Here is a 22,082-nt window from a genome sequence, read left to right on the forward strand (position 1 = left end):
GGTTTTGCGAGAGAAACAAGCAAGTAAACAGGTCTATGAACACAAACCCATACTGTACCCATTTCAAAGTTGTACACTGTACAGTGTACAACTTTGAAAATAGACGATCTATAAACTTACGATGCGACGCGTTGTGAGATCGGTTATTTTCAAAAATTCTTGAAGTAAAGTTTAAAAACGTGGAATTTTTTGTTAGCTCTGGTCCATAGACCAGAGCTAATGTTTTTTAAACATTTTAACAACAAACATCTTGTATGGCCGCGGGGGGGTTCCTTGGCATAAAATGTTTTCAGTCAAATGGGATGAGATGGGCGTCGGCAACTTTAGAGAAAAACAAGCCCTGTTAGGTCGCTTAAGGTGGAAAGCCTGGTGAGGCGCAGATGGCAGATTGGCAGGCTAGATGCGGCGAGGTTAGGTAAGGAAAGGAAAGGTACTATTGTTTACCCAGGGTAACTGGACTAAGCTCAAGAACTTGTTTACAGCCAGGCCCTTCTCATAGAACATTTCATGGTAGGGGTTCAATGCCTTGTCCAAGGGCACTTCAAGTCGCTTATAATAAGCAGACATGGCAACACTGAATCTGACAGGAAGAAGGGAGATGAAGCAGGAAGTTTTCTCGACCAATGAGGTGCTGTTGCGTGACTGTGACTATGGTGACTGCAGAGTAATGTAGTAAGAGAGTGGTGACACGCTTTGATCTAGCCGCAAAGCGGGTGCCTAGTGGGCGATAGTTCCAAACATTGCTCCTATGGCTGGAACTATTCCATTGAAATAGAAAGAGTACTTCCGCATTCCATTGTTACAATGAGAGTCAACGGGAGTGTCATTACTCTCTTACTAGATTACTCTGGTAGTGGTAACTGTTTCACTTTCTATTCTATGCTTCACTCTTTAATGTTTTCTGTTCGTAATCCCCCCTGACTTTGATGTTGTATTGTTGCATTAATAACTTTGTTGTTTGTCTGTCTTGTCTTGTTTTGCATTGTAATGTATTCTAGGCTATGTTTGTATTGTGTCTGTTATAAAGATTTGCTAAAAAAAACACAACTAAAATGTTAATGTTACAGGGAATCAATAGGGACACAGCCCTGACGCCAATCTATGTGTGTAAATATCATCACAGAGAAACGTGATTACAAAAGGTAAATTAAATGTAGCATTTACTCTCAGCTCTGAACTTCACAACAGCACTGTGTTTGAAAAAGTCTGTGGACATGTCAAATGTCCTTGTAGTAGGCCTAGCCTCCTCAAATGACCACTGATAATGATAACGCCTTTAATTTCACTGTCCTCATATCACACAAATACCAAATATCTCCAAAATAAAATAAAATTATTGAAAAACTAATAATAATTACTGAGTGCATGGACAACATGCAATGAATATGTCCACGGACCACCAGTTGAAAACTAGTAGTTATATAGTAACTGTTTTAACAAGTAAACATCAACAACATCACTTATAGCAGTGATACTCAACCTCAGGCCCGCGGGCCACATCATGACTGGCCCACCAATGAAAATCTAAAAAAAAGAAGAAAAAAAAATCTGGAAAATGAAAAAAAATAAATAAATCTGAATGAAGTTATCTTTAATTACATTATTATAAGTAATACTATTAGAGTTGTACTATTACTCGAACGAAAATAAAAGCTTGGGGGGGGGGGGGGGGGGGGGAGATGCAATGCAAATGAAAGACATATACTGTGTATCCCTATTCCCTGACATAATTTTATAGCTAAACGGACAGAATTCTATTTTATTTGAATGATGAAACCCAGCTGCCATTAATAGTTGGAAATGGAAATGGAAATTGCGGAAATGGTGGAAATGGAAATTGCGGAAATTGCGGAAATGCGGAAATGGAAATTGCCGAAATGGTGGAAATGGAAATTGCGGAAATGGAAATTGAGGAAATTGCGGAAATGGTAATTGCGGAAATTGCTCTTCACTTATAGCTATCTATTTTCAGGTAGATTGTTTTATTTTACTCAGTCAGCCATATCACTACTCATTTTTTTTCATGAAAAAAGGTCATAGCTGGGTAATCTATTTTCAGGCAAATTGTGTTTATTGTATTTTATTTTACTCAGCCATAACAATTTATTTTCTGTTAACCAACTTGCTGGCTGGCAGGCAGGCAGACAGCTACTCATAGACAGGCAGACAGACAGACAGCTACTCATGGAGAATTGGCTAAATGCTAATATTCTGAAGATCATCACCTGCATATGATGCTTTCTCAGTCAAACATCATGCAAAGACCTGCACACGCCATATATCTTTGATTAGATTTGTAATTCTTTACTTGATTCAATCCTATTTTTCCTAAATTCTACTAAACTTATACAAAAAGTTCACTACTACTACTAATAACAACAACCTTGGTACTGTTCTGTTCCTCTGTATAAACAGATGAAATATGAATAACTCGTCTGCTCAAGTGGAAACAATCATTTTCTTTCATCCAACACAAGCATCTTTGGTAGTTGTTGTTGCAAACAGCTTGTTAGTCAAATTGTTCTAATTGGTGGTTACAGGCAAGCATTCAGCTGTGTCGAGATAGCCGTGAGAACTTTGCTCATAGTCTCAAATACAAGATTATATGACCATCTGTTTTGATTTCATTTTCTGGCCACACAAATAATAGGTCAATACAAACTCTTATGGCTTAGCAAATTACTGTGAAATTAAACAGGCGGCCCCACAGAATACTGCCAACATTTATAGAGCTAGAGCACTCTTTCATCTTGTCTTTTCAGAAAACAAATCTCAAGCCAGTACAGTTTGGTGTTTCTTATTTGGCTTCTAACATTCTAAATAAATTGTCACAATCCCCTTTCAAAAGTACATTTTATTTAAATTACTTTCCATTACAAAACCATGTACACAATAAAAACAACACATCGCTTGAAACATAAAACAAATACTTGGACTTCTGGTAAATTAAAGTCTTTAGAAAAGATGTCAACAAAAATTCATTACATGTGAGAGAGACACTCGCTAATGGAAGAAGCAGTTTGAGTATAGTCTGAAACACCCCACCACACACGCACGTGCGCGCACACACGTACACACGCGCACACACACACACACACACACACACACACATCACACACAGCAAATATGCTCAATATCAGCTCTACATGATAGAAATGGATATGAAACTGACACGCATAAAAGACTGCAAAAATATAAAATATATTCCTGATTTCAAGTACAACAGCATTCCACTGTATTCTACGTCGTTAAGTGTTGCATTGTTGAAGGGAATTAGGACACAGAACATCCTTCTGGGTATCTTGGTTGTCCTCTTATCTACATCTATCTGTAAAACCACAATTACAAATCTATATGGCAGGTAGCTCATTGGTACTGTTTGTTTTAGCACCTCATACCCATTCAATGCCTTGGATAACACACAGTTTAATCCTCCGGGTCTATCAGCCTTTTCCTCCATTTTGAAAGCCACTGGTGTTTACTGCAGATTTCCTAACTTCTATTCTCATTGATTGAGTCTCTGCTCTTGCCTCGAACTTCACGCCACTGGAGATCCCCAGGGCTCCAAGCACGGTCTTCCCCGTCTTCAGGCTCTTGGACATTGGGATACGCGTCAGCCCTCCTCTGGGTGGCTGGGGCTCTTGCCCGGCCTATTAGAAAGCAAAGAGAGAGGGTTCCGTTATGAATGAAAGGAGATAGATTGCAGGAAACATGCAAGGTAAATCACTGGGAGAAAGGAAAAACATATTTCAGGTGGGTGGGGTTTCCTGAATTCAAAACAATATCACCAATCATAAGTATCATATGGAATGAGTTCTAAGAAAATGCAAATATTTATTCATTCCTTCATTTCAAGCTGAGCTGGTGAGTGTTGACCCAGCCAAGGTTTCAGTGCGGCGTGCCAGCAAGAGTGCGTCGAGCCCCATGTGGCTTTTTGTGAACGTAAACAGAGCACAGCAGCTATAAATGACGTTGATCGTAACATGGTGGCAGTTTGCCACGTCGTTAGAGCTCCACTGTGCTCTGAGGTGTGTCTGTGAAGCCATCTCTGTCACGCTATCCATCTGTACCACAAAGAGCAGATCATAACGCCCCGCTGAACCCCCACCACAATGTTGCATCTTCTTCACCCAACAGTGCCAACACCGTTATGTAACAGTGGAGAGAGTGTAGCTGTGTAACACATACAAATGTATCATATACAATACATCATGCAGGACCAGTATATGTTTGCGAAAAAACAATATTAACAAGAAAACTTACCATTGTTTGTGATGGTCTAGAAGGGGTTGATGTAACTGGCGTAATGGTAATACTGCTCATCACTTTGTTGGGAGAGGTTCTGGCAGTAGTAGTGGTGATCTGGCGAGGGGAACGCAAAACGGTCCCTGTGGATAAGGTCATCTCCTTGCAGTCTGTTCCAGCAGTGAGAGGCCTGACCACCATCTTCGGTGCTGCGCTGTTGCCTAGGTGAATGTGGATCTTGTTGTCCTCCGTGGTGGTAATGACGTTGGCATTGACCTGGCACTTCCGGATGGGAACCGGGACCATCTGTTTCTCAGGAGTGACCTTGAACACGGCCCGGCCCATGGTCATCTCCTGGGGTTCTGGGGAGGCAGAGGCGTCAGGCACTATAGATGTGCTGACTGTCATTATGGAAATCGGGGACAAGGGCCTTCCTGAAGCTGAGGATGAAGTTCGACTGCTCTCTGGGGACTTGGCCCTGGATATCGTTGTGATGGTGACAGGTGACTTGGCTCTCTCTGGGCCCCGTGGTCCAGTGGTGTTTCTGCCTCTCTGGATAGCTGCAGTGTGTGTGGGAATGATTGTAATTTTGGGCTTAGGCTGGGCCGGGTTGGGGCTAAGTGGAGCAGAGCTGGAGAAGAAGTCTTCAGGAGTCTGGCTGCTGATCTCGAGTGTGGCTGTGCTGTTCTGGTGGTTGGGAGTCACTCTTATATGCACGGGATGCCCTTGCTTTTGGGACACCGTCAGCTCAGTGGGCAAAGCCATCCCGTTAATGTGCAACGGCTTTTCCAGGTTATTCCCCTGAGGGGCATTTTCCTTTTTCCTCATCCAGGGAATCCAGGACTTTTTCATGCCTAAATCATGGCCAGGACAGCGCTCAAGACCACCGGTCTTCTCGGCTGGCTTCTTCAGGCATTTCTGCCGGAGATTACTCATGATGTGATTCTCTTCCTGGACAGACTTCCTGATGAACACAGCTGGGGTGTCCTCTTCTGCTGTTCCATTCGGAACCTCTGTCTGCACTCCAGTAGATGTCATGGCAATGTCTACCATCCTCCTCCCATTCAAGCTGGGCCGCAGCGCTCGGCTCTGTCTCTTGGTCACCTCAAGCTCTTTGGTGAGGTGGAAAACCTCAAAGCCCATGTTCTTGGCCTTCTCCTCCTCTTCCAAGAACCTTTGCTGCAGCAATGTGTAATCCACCTGGAGCTGAGACAGCTGATCCTCTTTGTGCATCAGCTCATGGATCTTCTCCTTCAGTGCCACAACGTCAGACTGTAGGTCTCTGGTTTTGGCCTCCTCTTTTTTGCAGAGCTGCTGGAGGTCCTCCTCCCGGCTCTCCTCCTCTCCTTTCTCGATCGCTTTGTTCCGTGCGATCTGGCTCCGCATTTCCTCCACCTGCTGTGAAAGAATGTTCGCCTTGTCTTGCTCTGTCATGAACTTTTTCTCCAAGAGGTCGTACTGATCCTCTGTCTTGATCAGATCTCCTTCTACCACCTCGAGCTGCTTGAGGCGGTTCTTCAGTCGCTCAATTTCGAAGGTCAGTTCCTTTACTTTATTATCTTCTCTCTTGCCAACATCAATTGCTTTATCCATTTCACACTTTACTATGTGCTTTGTGGATAGTTTTTCTGCTTGCTCCAGACTTTCCAAGGTCTTTTTCATCTGGCTGACCTTGGAATTCAGGTCCTTGTTTTTATCCATTTCATAAACCAGCTTGGTGTTTATCTCCCCCTTTTCTATTGTTAGAGTCCCCACTTTGGTTTCCATCTCTGACTTTAACTTCAGATATTTTTTGCTTTCTTCTATCAATCTCTCAGTGACCTCCATGACCTTGCCCTCCTCTTCTTGGACCCTCTTGCTCAAGTCCTCTTTTTTCCGCTCCTCTGACTTCATTCTCTCCATGAGATTCTTTCTCTCATCCATCAAAGCGACAGTCAGTGACTTGAGCTTACTCAGGTCGTCCTTGAGGCTTAACTCTGACTTCTCTAATCTCAACTCGGAGGACTCGAGCTCTTTCATCCTGATCCTGAGCGCCACAAGTTCATCTGAGAGTTCTTTGGTCAGGCCCCTCTCTCTGTCCAGAGCAGTGTGCAACTGGGTGCACTCTGCCTTGCTGGTGTTGAATGCTTCCTCAAGCTTTTCCAGCTCCATCATTCTCTTCTGGAGCTTCTCCACCTCCAGCCTGAGGTCTTTGCTCTTACTGTCCTCCTCCTGCAGTCTCTTCCTCAACTCCTTACACTGGTGTTCAGTCTTGGTGATCTCCTCGTCCTTGCCCTCCATCTCGAGCACTCGTTTCCGGAGGTTTTCCAACTCGGCAATTAAGTTGGAATTTCCACACTCCCCATTGCTGATCTTCTCCCTCAGCTCCTGCAGCTCCTCCTCTGACTTCTTCAAGGCCCGGTTGCTTTCCTCCAGCTCCTCCACCCTGTGCGACAGTCCAGAGATCTTAGTGTTAAGCTGGCGGCTGTGGGACTCCTGGTTGGCCAGCTTGGCGCTCATCTCCTCGTGCTGCTGGGCGAACTTGGCCGTCTTCTCCTTGAGTTCGGTGTCCAGGCTCAGTACCCTCTGAGCGTCCTCCTGAGCACGCCCACTGGCCTCGTTCAGCGCCTGCTCGCGCTGCTGCAGCTGCTGGCCGAGCTCTTGGACACGCTGGCTCTGCTTGTCGATCTGCTCCAGGTGGAGTTGGCGCTCGTCCACCAGCATCAGGGCGAAGGACTTCAGCTTGACCAGCTCCTCTCGCACCTTGGCCAGTCGCTTGTTGTGCTCCTTCTCCTTACGCACCTGGTAGGCCTTCTCGTTCTCGAGTAACTTCTTCAGTCTGGAAAGGTTAAAGGAGAGCATAAGGTGGTATATTAGTTTGGCATTTCAAACGCTGAATATCTGTGGTTTTTGTCAAATATCTTTTGCATTTTAACATGGGCTGTTGTTTGCATTCATCATTTATTCATAAATGAAAATTCAGAGTAATAATTTCAGTGTTGAACCAGTGTTAATTCTTTCAGCATATTTTGATTTAGTCTTAGTCTTTTGAATAACACACCATTTAATCTTTTAGTCTTAGTCTTAGTCAACAAAATGAACACTGAGTTGTACAAATAGTCACCAATTATATAATGATTTATATAAATGTGGGCTACCACAAATCGTGATGTTATTAACACATTTGAAATATGTACTGCATGCGAGTAACATAACACTTTACACCATGACAAACTTGGGTAGTGAAAATAAGTGAAATCAACTAGATTTTCAACTATAACCTGAACCGACAGTACACTCTTCTGTAAACAATTGAGAGGATAACTGGTAGGATATTTTAGGATCACATACTGTAAGTTGCAATGATCTACACAACTGCCAAACTGTTTCTATTCTTACTGATGGACTAGAGACTGAGAACAGGAACTTTAACTGAAGCCCCCACTCTCTCTCTCTCTCTCTTTCTCTCTCTCTCTCTCTCTCTCTCTCCAGCTTCTTTCTATGCTGCTCATGTCCATTCTCATCCCAGTTGCCAACAAATTACATGCAAAGCGAATGCAAAACTGCACCATCTCTCTGTGCACTCCATGTAAAGGACTAATAGAATGGTCAACCAGCACATTTTTGCAATGCAAAATAAACCAAATATTTCATGGACAGCATCTCTGCGAGGCAATTATGCAACTGCATCCAAATCGACAACAACAACAACAAAAGAAAAGCTAAAATGACCTCCATTCAAAACAAGGCTACTGTCCTGGATATGTGGAAACAATCTTAAAGTTACAATCACAACTTACCCACTTAGGGATGACCTATACGCAGCTCATGAACATTAGCCCTTACAGAATCCACTGAAAGTACACAAAAGCTGACAGGGGGCCCCCCCTGTATCCAGTATCCACTGCACCGTCACATTCCAATATGTCATCTGGACAGTGAAAGGTGACTAAATAGAGAGGAGCACAATCGACCAACCGGACTTAAAGATAATGATGTCACTTAGAGATGTTGTGTGTGAATGTGAGACACAGAGAGAGACAGAGAGAGAGGGAGAGAGCGTGTGTGTGTGTGTGTGTGTGTACGTATGCTCGTGCGTGTGCGTGCGGCTGTAGTTTGGACTGTGTGAAGGGGGTGGAACCCATGGTCAAAGGGAGGGCGTTCAACAAGACTCCTCCCAAAATGTGTGCTTTTTCATGTTTTTACTAAGACTCAGCAGTCTGAAAGTTTAAAACCACCAGAAAGAAAGTTGCATTTCCATTCTTCTCACAACATCATGAAGACCTATATGCTCAGTAAAATCCTCATTGTTATGAGGAACAAATGTAACCAAATGGACCTGTAAAGGTACATTTGTATGCTCTCCGAGTTAAAAATTGATAAATTAACGCAGAGGATTCTATACTGCATATTAACTGCTCTGGGAAAAATAAAAAAAATAGATGAAGTCCAGTATTGTTTTCTGAAAAGACAGGAAATTACCTACTCAGACAGGAAGCTATATAATCTCACTGGTGTATGAGAAAGGACAGTAAGCGTGTCTACTAAAGTTCCACCCTGGGGGGAGGTGTGTGTCTCTGTGTGTGTGTGTGTGTGTGTGTTCGTGCGTGCGTGTGATCGTGCGTGCGTGCGTGCGTGTCTTGAGTGTGTCTGTGTGCGTGCGTTGCATGCGTGAGTGTATATGTACTGTAATGACAAATCCAGATAAGGATGAGCCAGGTTGAACTCCCCGGAGACAGACTGGGAAGGAATTCAAGGAACCCTGACAATATGTTTATGAGGTGCAGAGAGAAAAATGTTGCATGGTGTATAGATACAGTACATGTACAGCATAAACCGTAACATGGAGTGAAAAGAAAAAGCTCTCTGAGCTCACACAGTATTATGGAAAAGGTTGGACACGAGAATTTCACCTAAATTATCCCCTTCGTGAACACAAGGATGCGTTCAGTTGGAGTTTCTAAATGTAGATTCACAGTTTATGAACGATGATGAAAACCACATTGATTACCACATGCCGTTTGTTGCCAAGTGGGATTTGGTTGCAGAACGCAGCACCTGATATTCATACTTCGAATTGGCAGAAGACACTGTGAGACCTTAGCAATTGGCACTCTAAAATTACATCCACGCAAAGGTCAGAGTGATGATGTCAGGACTACTTGGCGCCAATGGTCAAAGCCACGCAAGATTATTATATCCTGACCTTCAGGTTTAAGACAAGGCTTGGCCCAGAGTGTATGAGGACACTAAAAGACAGAGGAGTGGCGGTGTCCTCAGAGATATCTAGACTAAGTTGCAGTTATTAGGCTAATCCGAGTTAGTCTCTTGTTGGCATGGATGGACAATAAGCATAGTAGTGCCGTGAGATCACATTAACCACATGACCCCAAGTGCATACCTATTCTGGGGGAGAGGATTCTGAGGAAATAGCTGATGTACAAGTTCACAACACATCACAATGCGATGCTTTGAGGGCTTGTATATTGGCCATTTTCATCAAAAAGACATGGAAGGGGCCTATTATAGAACCATTCAGTCAATGAAGTGTTTAAGTGGTAAAACTCAAAATTCAAGCTATAGGAGTGATTCCTTATGCATCATATGTGAAAGCTATAGGAGTGATTCCTTATGCATCATATGTGAAAGCTATAGGAGTGATTCCTTATGCATCAGTGAAAGGTATAGGCTATGTTCCACTTTAGCATACGTTTAGCATACATTCAATAAAAGGAAGATGATCACTCAAGGTTTCCAGTATTACAGCCTACTAAAATATATGCATTATGAAAGCATGTTTTCCAAAGCCCATACACAGGTGCAATCCATAGGCTGATATACCCTCTAAAAATAATAATAAAATACTTTCATCGTGATGGAAAAACATTTCACTCATCCAATGTTTCCTGGGGAATTTGCGGGGAGGCGCTGCAGCGTGTCTATGTCGGGAGGCTGAGGACTGATGCAGACATGACCTGCCAAAAACCTGTCAAAACAACCTGTTATGCACTAATGGCTGCTCTTGACAGAGAGAAACCATTAAGTGCTCTGCAGCCACAGTAATGGCACACAGCGCATGAGATTGATTTACTGTTAAAAGAAAGAAATCAGACACAAAGTAGCGTATTTCTTCACAGAATTAGTTTCTACAATGTGCAGTTTTTGATCAAAATGAATAAATTCAGAAAATGACGTTATTCTATCTATAAATGATTTAATAATATATTAAAATGTATTTCTTTAAGTGCGCGTGGAATGTGTAAGCTAAAGGTTTCAAGATGAGATTGGAATATGTAATGTAATCTCACTGTACATCATGTGTACATCTGCAGCAGTGGTATTCAGATGTTTGCAGCCTGGCTCTGAAAGTCTACGTGTGTGGGTCTGTGCGTGCGAGTGTGCTTGTGTGTGTATGTGCATGTGCAAAGTAACTAAAGCTGCCAAACAATTGCAGTTGAGTAGAATGTACAATAGTTGCCTCTGGGAAGTAGAAGAGTATAGAATAATGCTACAAATGGAAATACTCAAGTAAAGTGAAAAATACATCATATTTTGTATATTTGTATGCTTTATAGGCCATCCATGGAACAACCTCCAGGAATGGTAGATATTTCATCCATTAATCATTGCACATATCTCCATGCCAGCCAAACAATATCACCTCTTGACAAATTGCCCTGCCCTCTAAGAGTGTGAATCGCTAATGGCCACAACTAGCCTAAGTAAAAACATCTTCCTTGGTGCCTGTTATTCACATTCCTGCACAAGTCTGGCACAAGATGTCTTGTTGTGCCGCCGCACACGCACACTCTCTTCTTCACTCTCTCAAGTAGTTATCTGATGGATGAGAATGAGATGTTCCCACCTCGCTTTGACCAAAATGTGTCAAGCCGTCAACACAGTGGCTTGCCAGACATGACAGACATGGTGTGTGTGTGTGTGTGCGCGTGCGTGCTAAAGTATGTGAAATTTGGGTGTGTACTTGTATTAGTCATTCATTCAACCACCTGCTCATCCATCCATCCATCTCTCCCATACAGTGTGGTCCAAATGTATCCATGTAATGTAATCCCTCTTCCAGGCACTCTCTGGGAGACTTTGACAGTTTTGTGGGAACCTCCAAGACATCCCCTACATCTGCCATCAAAACCTGGCCAGTTTCAAGTCCTTCGGTGGTGACACCAGTGGATGGGAATGTGGGCTCTGTCGGTGCTGACTGCTGAGGCAGCGCTAACTAGCAGAACACATGTGTCCCTCTCCCTTTCGCTCTCCCTGTGGGGTGACAGAGGGCGGCCTGAACACGCGCCAGCGAGCCGACACACTGGAAACTACCTGGCAAGCGGGACGGAGGTCACCTCTGGAGTGCATTTGATCCATTCACCTACTTACCACGCAGCCTATTGCAGTGCTTCTCAAAGTGGGGTCGGGGGACCCCGAGCAGGATCCTTGAGGGCATTCCAGGGGGTCCCAAAATGAGTTAATATAGCATCAAAATCTTTTTCACCCTATTTTGGCTATTCGACCGAATTCGCTACAAACTCATTGTGAACTCACAATTAAACTATTTAACACCACAAATCCATATAGGGGTCCCTGGCACCAAATCTTTCTAAATGGTGGTCCACATATACTCTATCTCAATTGGGGGTCCTTGACATGAGGACCACTGGCATATAGGATCAAATACAGAGAAGAGCAGACCAGCGGGGGCATGCAGAGCGACCATCAAAGAGTAGTGCTAATAGTTCTCTTCAGTGTGCTTTGATCAACAGTAGAGTTCAAGAAGCATAACTGCGTATTAAGCCTATTTGGTACTGCACGTAAAAGCTGTAATCCTTACGTTTCATGTTCTACTGGGGATTTAAAACCAGGACTTCCCATGTAGGATACTGAATGCTATTTTTAAATGGCCAAAATGTATATTGGGCTGAAGTGGGTAATGTAGGCCTATGTTTTGTAATAATAATCCAAATCTACAAAGTAACAAAAGCTATCAAATAAATGTAGTGGAGGAAAAGTACCAAATTTGGATCTGAGAAGTAAATGTACTTTCCACTACTGTCTACCGCTCTCACAAAGTGGAATCCTGTGCTCATGAGCATCGGGCAGTACTACTTGTCAACCAGTAGGTGTTCTAACTCGCTGTTTCCCAAACAGTGGTTCGGGACCCATTTGTGGGTCGCGGACACATTGTTTTGGGTTCCCTTATGTTTTAGTTTCCTACATTTGGTTTTTAATTATAATTATTTCAAAAATATTATTTTCAAAAAAACATTTCCAAAAAAGGCAAAACCGTTCATGAATTAATACAAATCCAAAGTTTTTTCCCGTAATGTCATGAAGAAATGAAAGATAAATCAAATTCCATAATTTTTGGATTGCAACTTAAAGGACCACTTTTCAACCTATCTTCATATAATAGGTCCTCACTAATAATCAGTCTGTGTCTCATAGGAGGGCTCTGGGCAGTTTAGAAACCGTCCTCCAGTGACATCATCATTAGGCAGTTTTTTGTCATTGTCATTATCGTGAGAACGATGGCTTCCATTTTCGCATTGCAACTTTTCAGGACTAGAAAGCCTGCAGTTTCTATTAGCTTGTATTCCCCATCGATGATGTGAGGTTTCTGAACTGCCCACAGCCCTCCTATGAGACACAGACAGAGTAGAAAAAAAAGGCGCCATTATTTCATGATTATTAGTGAGGACCTATTATATGAAGATAGGTTGAAAAGTGGTGAAGTGGTCCTTTAAGCCTGCAAATGTGCACAGCTTTTCTGTTTTATCAGGTACATCAAAGAGAAATCATCGCTTCTGTCTTTTCACAAGCTTAGCGGTGTCTATCACCTTCCTCTCACACTCATCTGTATGTGAATCTTGTCCTGGCTTAAACACTTTCTAGGGTCAGACGCTGACGCTGAGGAATGTCAGTCAAGCAGCAGAATCCATGCTGAGCAAAGTTCAGGTTCGTTCATTTTAATGAATGCAACCAGCCAGGGCTTTCACCTACTGGGCAGCACGCATATCAAAAACACCTGCAGCCTGGCATGCTTGTCTTATGTCTTGTGTGCTATCACAACTTTACCGACCTTGCTAGACATACATGTATCGCACTAATTCTCAACCTGTGGGCCGCGGTGGTATTTAAAGTGGGACCCCAAATAATTGGCAAAACACCACAATTTTATTTTGAATGATAAAATAACACCATACTACAAGGCATTAGACATTAAACCTGTGAGGGGCTAGTGCCCCTCAAAAGCCTGAGGAGGACACACAGGAGTTTCTGAATGGAGGCGGAGGCATCGGTTCTAGGCTTCTCTGGTACGTCTGTCAGACTCCTTGAGTGATAGGCAGGGCTTTGTGACATGTTTTTTCTTGGGGGTTTTGCGTGACATTCATGCAGTGCTGAGCATAACATCTGTGCTGCATGGGCACAAACATATGCTGCGTACCGTACCTACATAAGTGTTTTTTTCATCTGCAAATAACTTGCAGATGAGGTCAAAATGCTGTATTATGAGGTATTTCAATACTGCATGAAGCACAGTTGTAAAGCATGTGTGTACAGTACATGTGTGTCACATTCAGGTAGGTAAATTAGTTGAGTTCAATGGTTCCCAGCTCTTTTGGCCAGTGCTACCCTATTCTGTAGGTTCCCCTCACACCCTCAAGAGCCCCTCAAGAGCCCCCTTTCAAAAATATTACTTCCAGCGTCCTCCAATGCACGCCCCACCGCCGCCGGGGCCGCCCCCGCTGAGAAACACTATAGTTAAAACAAAACAACACACTATATATATATTTTTTTTCATTTCGTGAAACCGCTATGAATAGGAATACTGCGTCAGTTCCATTGATCCAAGCCAGAACACAATTGATTGACTGACCATTAAAATAAACAAAAGGCATGCTCACCCATCTGGCCCACCCATCTGACCACACGGCAGCCAAATGGGCTGCAATCTAATGACTGGCTGGTTTATTCTGTACAAATGTAACCAAATGGGCCGTTCACTTCCAAGTCCCTTTGGTATACACATATTAAATTGTACACATCTGTACAGTCCATCTCTTAACTTTACTGTAAACCTGTAAAGCATGGACCCTGTATCCTAGCCCCCTGATAGTGGCAGAACAGTTATTTAGAACTGCCTGCCCTGTTCCGTGTTCCATGTGAACGCTGAAAGGAGAGAAGGCTGAGGGATAGTGTGTGTCCATCGGGTCAATCCAGTAATGCACCGTTTGAAGTTTTCGACAGTTTATGAAATGCAGCTGGGACTGTAGTACCTGCGTGGCCCCCAGTCTGCTCTGCAGATGACTGGCCATATAAATTACACGCGCGCACACACACACACACACAGGCGCACACGTGCACACACGCACACGCACACACACACACACACAGACACAGACACAGACACACACACACACACACACACACACACACACACACACACACACACACACACACACACACACACACACACACACACAGTATACATACTGTAAACCCATCTGTTATCCTTCTCAGAGCTTTTGGATGACCACTATATCCATTTATACAACAGCTCGGCCAATAAATGTTTTAGAATCTGTTTAGGAGAAAGGGCAGCAATATGGTAACAAAGCAAATCCCTGAAAACCTTCCTCCAGTCTAACCTTGGGGCTACTATCACAAAATACATAAAATAACAACAATAATAATAATAATAATAAATAAATTGAAAACACCATAATGCACCTGTAACCCAACATGCATTTCACTGTGTCACGTGACAGGCTACTGGCGTTGCCTTCCGGAGCAGTCGAGTGTGTTCGGCTGCACACGCGAAATGGGGCAAAGACAATACATACTAGGGCAGAAATGGTAGGGAGCAATGTCAATAGCACTGCACAACGCTGATAATCTACAGAAAACCTAAATAAATACGATTTAGCCTATAGTGACATTTCCAAAATTAGGACACCAGGCTTTTCAACCGTATCTTCATATAATGGGCCCTCAATGCTCATTATGAGATGGTAATTGGTAACATAACATTGCTCGGTGTCTCAGAGGTGGACTGTGGACAGTTCAGAAACCCACATACGATACGGATGACATCATTGGTAAGGAAATAACTTTCTCTCTCTTGCTGGAAAGTTAGCAGGCTGAAATATGAGCCACTGTCCTTGCATCAAGAAAACAGTTTGAAATCTTTGTTTGGAATCACCACAGATGATGTAATCGGTAGCACGCACATTTTTAAGAACTGTCTGAGACACAGAGCATGAAGACCGTAATGGCACCATCCCAGTGAGCATTAGTGAGGGCTAATATATGGAGATGATGTTGATAAAATAAAAATAAAAGCAAAATGGTCAATTTAACCCAAACGCCTCGTCACTGAGCGGTTTCCTATGGTGATCCCATAGTGAGACACAAAGGAAAGTTGAAAAAGAACAGAAGAATACCGGAGCATTTTAAATGCGGGATCTTTTCTTGTCAAATATTAATTGACTGGCCAACATATCTTTCTCTCTTTTATGTACTGTACACAAACAAGAAGATAGGCTTGCATGGCACACTGCAGGTGTTGATGATGGTGAACCGAAACGTCCACTCTCTGTGTCAAAAGACTATTTTTGCATCCAAAGGGCCTCAATGTTCATCTGTCAGTGTTCACGCCTATATTTTTGTTTGTGGACTTTCATGCTTGCCTCTTACACCCGTCTTCAACCCTAGTAAGCCTTGAGTTTAGAGCATGAATCTTTTTTCTTGAGGGGGCGCTAGCCCTTCCGATGCTCGGCTTTTGAAATGACATCATATGGCAGCGAAGTCTATGGACCTTTAATGTTTGTTTAGGGCACCGACGGGACGACGTGAGACGTCATGTGGCCAATATAAAAAAAAATCTTGTGACTGATTTTGTTTTATACAATAATAACACACTGCATTCATGTCTTGTAACATATATAGTGGCAGTGATTCTGCAATAAATGAAAGTGACACTGCCAGACTGCGCAGGCTTCTAAAAGTCGTCATTCCATCATTTACAGGTGCCCCTCACTTCACGTGTGATTTTTGAATGCCACTCCAAGTCACTCCTGGTCAGATTTCTTTCTACATGTAAAACATACAGTAGCATACATGAGCGCAGCAAAACGTAGTGTAAACATAGGTGGCCAAATGAGGTCAGAGAGTGTGTGTGTGGCCGGGGTTCTGCGAAGCAGCATTGTTGCGAGGTCATCGACAGGTCAAACACACACACACACACACACACACACACACACACACACACACACACACACACACACACACACACACACACACATGCACTGAACAGCTGAACGCTTTCATCTCCGTGAGAGTAGTTTAATTAAGTGGGCCACTCCAACACATGCAATGCACACGTGCACACACAGTGGCAGGCTTGTTCTTCGTGAGACCTTCTACACAAGATCCTCGTTGTTAAAAGTGACATGTCTTTTGTTAAAATAAGCATTAACGTAGATCTATATTGATATTCCCATAGTAATCATTGCTATAGAGTGTTCAGTAAAATTGGTCTCCCCTCTGCCCAGCTATTTAGTCAATTTAAAACACATTTCCAGGTCAGGATACTCATTTCATCCAGTGGTTCTCAAGGTGGGGTCCAGGGAGTCTCGTTCCTTGAGGGGGTTCCAAATGGACCCATACAAAGTGTACTAATCGAACCAAAATTGGTTCCATTACTAGTACACTCTCAGAGTTATGGGGGTCCTTGAAACTAAAAACCTTTTTAAAAACCACTCTCAAATGGGGACACAAAATGAGCAGCCAAAATTGCTCTTCCCAGATTCAGTCCCTAATACTTTTTTCACCTCTCTCCTTCAAACTCCCAAAAGATCCTCACCTTTCTGTCTCCTTTCCTTCCTCCCTCCCTTCCCCCTCCCCTCTGTCCCCCCCTATCCTCACCTCTCTCTGTCCTGCTCCAGGAGGTTGGTGAAGTCCCCTCTGTCCCCCCCTATCCTCACCTCTCTCTGTCCTGCTCCAGGAGGTTGGTGAAGTCCCATCTGTCCCCCCCTATCCTCACCTCTCTCTGTCCTGCTCCAGGAGGTTGGTGAAGTCCCCTCTGTCCCCCCTTATCCTCACCTCTCTCTGTCCTGCTCCAGGAGGTTGGTGAAGTCCCATCTGTCCCCCCTTATCCTCACCTCTCTCTGTCCTGCTCCAGGAGGTTGGTGAAGTCCCCTCTGTCCCCCCTTATCCTCACCTCTCTCTGTCCTGCTCCAGGAGGTTGGTGAAGTCGTCGCTCTTGTTCATGTAGTCGGCGTGCTTGTGCTTCTCGCTGTGCAGCTCGTTGACCGTGTGTCTGTGGCACTTCTCGGCCAGCAGCAGCTGGCCCAGCATGCGCCGGTACGTCTCCTTGTGCTGCTCCTGTAGACGCTCCAGCTGTGAGGAGGCACGCACGCACGCACACACACACACACACACACACGTTTGTATTATCCCGAGGCAGATTCTACAAAATGCTTTCAGCCAGGCAATCCCAAAATTGTAAATGTATTTGGCCGTGGACCCCCCCCCCCCCCCCATCTGAAAATGTTTTGTGCCAGAGACCCCCAGAAAGGAAGATTTATACCAGGCTCAGGCTATACCTTTGCTCAGTTCAGAATGTGGAAGTTTGGTAGTAGAATTAAGATTTTATGAGTTCATGTGTCACTTCACCGTGTTTGTGGTTTATATCCCAATAATGATGAGACTGCACATTATCCCGCGTATTACAAGGCTACTTACGAGCACAAATCAACAATTTGACACAGATTATTGATTCAAAAGGGTTTTATTAGCTAAAATGTTTAAACGCTTCCATAGCAACGTAAACAGAGGCTGAACAGCAGTCTGTGATTGAGAACAGCTGTCTGCTATGCAGAAATAATGGACTGCAGCATTGCCGTGAATCGAGCATTCAGCACTTTTGTACTTTTACCCAAGTACATTTTGAATTCCGGACTTTTACTTGTAAAGGTATTTCTATATTAGAGTATTGATACTTTTACTTATAAGTAAAACAATTGAATACTTTTTCCCACCACGGCATGCATGATGTCATCCAGCTTGGCATTACATCACATCACACCACTAAAAGTAGACTTTTTTTCAGCTTCTTGGGAAATCGCATACTGACCTCGACCATAGGCCTGTGACGGCGTGCTATAGTATGCCGTACGATATGGGCTATAGCCCATATCATACGGCATACTATAGCACGCTACCACAGGATTCGCATGCTGACCTGGGCCATAGGCCTGTGGCAATGTGGTAGACACCTTAAGGATTTGCATGCTGACCTCGACCATAGGCCTGTGGTAGACACCTTAAGGATTCACATAGATACTGACCTCGGCCATAGGCCTGTGGTAGACACCTTAAGGATTCACACATAGATACTGACCTCGACCATAGGCCTGTGGTAGACACCTTAAGGATTCACACATAGATACTGACCTCGACCATAGGCCTGTGGTAGACACCTTAAGGATTCACATATAGATACTGACCTCGACCATAGGCCTGTGGTAGACACCTTAAGGATTCACACATAGATACTGACCTCGGCCATAGGCCTGTGGTAGACGCCGTGTGGGCTTGGCTTCACGCCAGCCAGCTGGCTGTCCCTCTGCAGGGCCTGGAGGGCAGAACCCGCGGCTGCCGAGCCGTAGCGCGACTCCAACATCTCTGCAGAGGACGTCTTCTTGGAGTCCAGAACATGGATGACGTCGTCTCTGGCCTGAACCCAGGCGCACGCACACACGCACACACGCACACACACACACACACACACACACACACACACACACACACACACACACACACACGCTGTTAAATATGTTCACCACAGGAAACGAGGAGGAGGAAAGATTTACAGTACGTTTCTCTGACCATGGAGGCAATAAGGTCTTCGGTAATCAATCCCAAATTTAAAATGACATAATCGGTTCATATGTCAACATGCTTTGTTAGTTCAGAAAGGACAACTCTTTTTATTCATATATTTATCAAGGCTCCTCTTGCTACTGAGCTTTACATAATCATAATCATGAAACATATCAGAACCCCATACAAAACCATTAGTTTTTCTGCAGTGCATGTCAAAACACCCTTCAACCACAAGGTGGCACAATAGTGCAGTAAAAAAACACAGCAGCACAATGAAGGGAACAATAGTTTGACTTAATCTTTCATTGGTTTCTGACACAAATCCAATAACAATAGTCATAAATCGGACAAGTATAGTATTACAGGTTATCAAGGTAATATTATTAGCTTGATAACACAGAATGCTGTCCCTGAAGTCGACAAAGTCGACATTTAACTCAGATAATAATAGAAAATCAGAAAAACATACCCATACTGTACATGATATTAGTATTCCCAGTGTGGTAATCTAGATCAGGGGTTCTCAACCTTTTTGGCTGGGGACCCCCGAAGTGCTTTGGCCAGGTTCCTTGAGGGGAGACCTTACAGGTCTGTAGGTCAGAGTGTACAGATGTCAAACAGAGTCATGGTGCTGCTATTGTGCATGTTGGCTCACTGGAAACACTCCAGCTACACCAGTGGGTCTCAAAGTGTCCTTGAGTGGGTTCCAAATGGGCCCGTACCAGTGTGTAACTCAGACTGCACACACACCATTTGTACACTCTCAGATTTATGGGGGTCCTTGAAATTAAAAAAGGTTTGAGAATCACTGCACACTAAATGGAACAGAGCCTTGCCCTTAATAGTATCACCGTGGCCCAGAAGTAGGAAGAGTTATCCTGTGTGCATAGAGCCCATTACGCGTGACTAGTGCCATATGAGCTCACCTGAACTTCTCCTTCCATGATGCCCAGCAGTTTGAGCAGGTCTTCCTTGGTTAGGTCCATGATGCCTGTTGTTCTGTGCTCCCCAGCAGGCTGCCCGTGCACAGAGGAGTCCTCCTCCTTCCCTCCGTTGGAGATCAGAGAGGAGTCCTCCTCCTTCCCTCCGTTGGAGATCAGAGAGGAGTCCTTCTCTCGGTCCGAGATCACCTCGGCCTCCGGCCTCTCCTCCTCGGCCTCCTCCTGCTGACCTTTGGCCTTCTTCCGGTTCTTCATGGACGACAGGCCCACTTCCTGCTCCTGTTTTCCGTGGTTCTCGCCCTGGGGAACGACGCAAAGCACCCCGTTTGCCGGGCTCTCCATGCTGCTGCTTTTAGATCGCATTGTCGTCTGTACCTGCAACACCACCGGAAAGGCAATAAAGGACCAGAGAAGTTTAGCTACATCGCAGCCAGGTCTAAAAGCATTTTAAAACTATGAATACAATACAGTGGTGAAGGTACAACAATAACGCAACAAATAGGCTTCATGTGAACCACTTTAAAATCCCCATTTTTCGACTTGGGACCAATGTCTCGCCGTACCGGGAGAAATAGCAGATCCACAAGCTAGTTTGTAGATCTGCTATTACTTAGTTAGGCCCGTCGCTCCCAGTGGAGCATAGGCCATCTACAACTCTTCTCCATCCAACACGGTTTTGGGCTATCCTTTCTGCCTCCCGCCAGCTGATCTGCTATATGCGCTATTAGAAAACACACACGTTTTGTATAATTTTATTTGTATAAATAATAATATAATTTTTTGTATAATGTATAATTTTACCTAAATGACATGAATGAATAAGTAGAAGTAGGAGAAGTAGGAGGAGGAGAAGAAGAAGAAGAAGAAACAACTACTCTGACATTTCGTGTTGTGTAAAATAAATAGTTGGGAACTGTTCCCAGACCGGGGGTGGCGCAGCGAGGAAGAGTTTTGAAACTTGGACCAATGTCGTGTCAATGGCTGACATTGATGAAAACTTCTTCATAACTTTGGCACCACTTTGCAGTGGTGGAAAAAGGGTTTTTTTTTCCACTTAAGTAAAAGAGCCAATACTGCAATATTCATAGCTGCAATATAAATTATAAGTTGATCTACAAGCTCACAATGCGTTGCATCGCGACACATTGTGAGCTTGTAGATCAGCTATAGGGCTGAAGTGGTTAATGTATGTTTTAACAAAAGTTTTCAAATAAATATATAGTACGTAAAAGTACAATATTTGCCTCTGAAATGTAGTGGAGTAGAAGTAAAAGTACTGGAAATTGGAAAGTACAAATACCTCAAAGTTAAGTAAATGTTACTTTCCACCACTACCATGGCAGTGTTTTACCACAGTGTGCATTGCAATTCATTTAATTTGAAAGGGTGTCCTCTGAAGCCTCGTCTTCTTACTGGATGTGTTTCATGTCATACTTATGGTCACTATGTGCACTATGGGCACGGTCAGGTCAGCCAGGTTCAAGCCAGGCTTTTTCACTTAAGCACCTCTCAGAGGTGCTTAAGTGAATGCATGTCATCCAGTCTTGCTCTACCACCTACTGTGACCATCTGAACTATAGCATAAAATGCCACAAAGAAGTTTGTGTGTGTGTGTGTGTGTGTGTGTGTGAGAGAGAGAGACCGGTAATAAGCAACACAAGCACTGTTTGCAGCAGACTGTATAGGAACCATTTACAGAGGAATCTCATGACTTTGACCACGAACAGGCTATACCAATTTTCATATCCCCACTGCCCCTCCACCACTTTTCTAAACACACACAGTCACACACACAGTCTCACACACACAGTCTCACACACACACACACACACACACACACACACACACACACACACACACACACACACACACACACACACACACACACACACACACACACACACACACACACACACACACACACACACACACACACACACACACACACACAGTGAGATCATTACCGGGGAGTAAGGTTGGCCATAAGGCCACATCTACACAGTATCATCTGATAATATC

General features: G+C 43.9%; 1 protein-coding gene across 3 annotated transcripts in view; it reads right to left on the minus strand.

Moving 5' to 3' along the window:
- Positions 1–2,353: 2,353 nt before the first annotated feature.
- Positions 2,354–22,082, minus strand: part of LOC308329584 (filamin-A-interacting protein 1-like) — a 35,505-nt gene continuing 15,776 nt past the window's right edge. Inside the window, exons 2-6 of one of the 3 annotated variants that reach the window (XM_080783967.1) lie at positions 20,049–20,438; positions 18,797–18,973; positions 17,456–17,634; positions 4,264–7,063; positions 2,354–3,650 (exon numbers count right to left, since the gene is read on the minus strand). In XM_080783967.1, the coding sequence (XP_080640093.1) occupies positions 3,444–3,650; positions 4,264–7,063; positions 17,456–17,634; positions 18,797–18,973; positions 20,049–20,426 (3,741 nt within the window). In that variant the 5' untranslated portion in view covers positions 20,427–20,438 and the 3' untranslated portion in view covers positions 2,354–3,443. Of the gene's footprint in view, positions 3,651–3,826; positions 4,065–4,263; positions 7,064–17,455; positions 17,635–18,584; positions 18,600–18,796; positions 18,974–20,048; positions 20,439–22,082 lie in introns of those variants that run through there. The other 2 variants (XM_080783966.1, XM_080783968.1) reach the window with 2 other exon arrangements.

Source organism: Protomyctophum bolini (assembly GCF_963924005.1).
Source record: "Protomyctophum bolini genome assembly, chromosome: 15".
NCBI lineage: Eukaryota > Metazoa > Chordata > Actinopteri > Myctophiformes > Myctophidae > Protomyctophum > Protomyctophum bolini.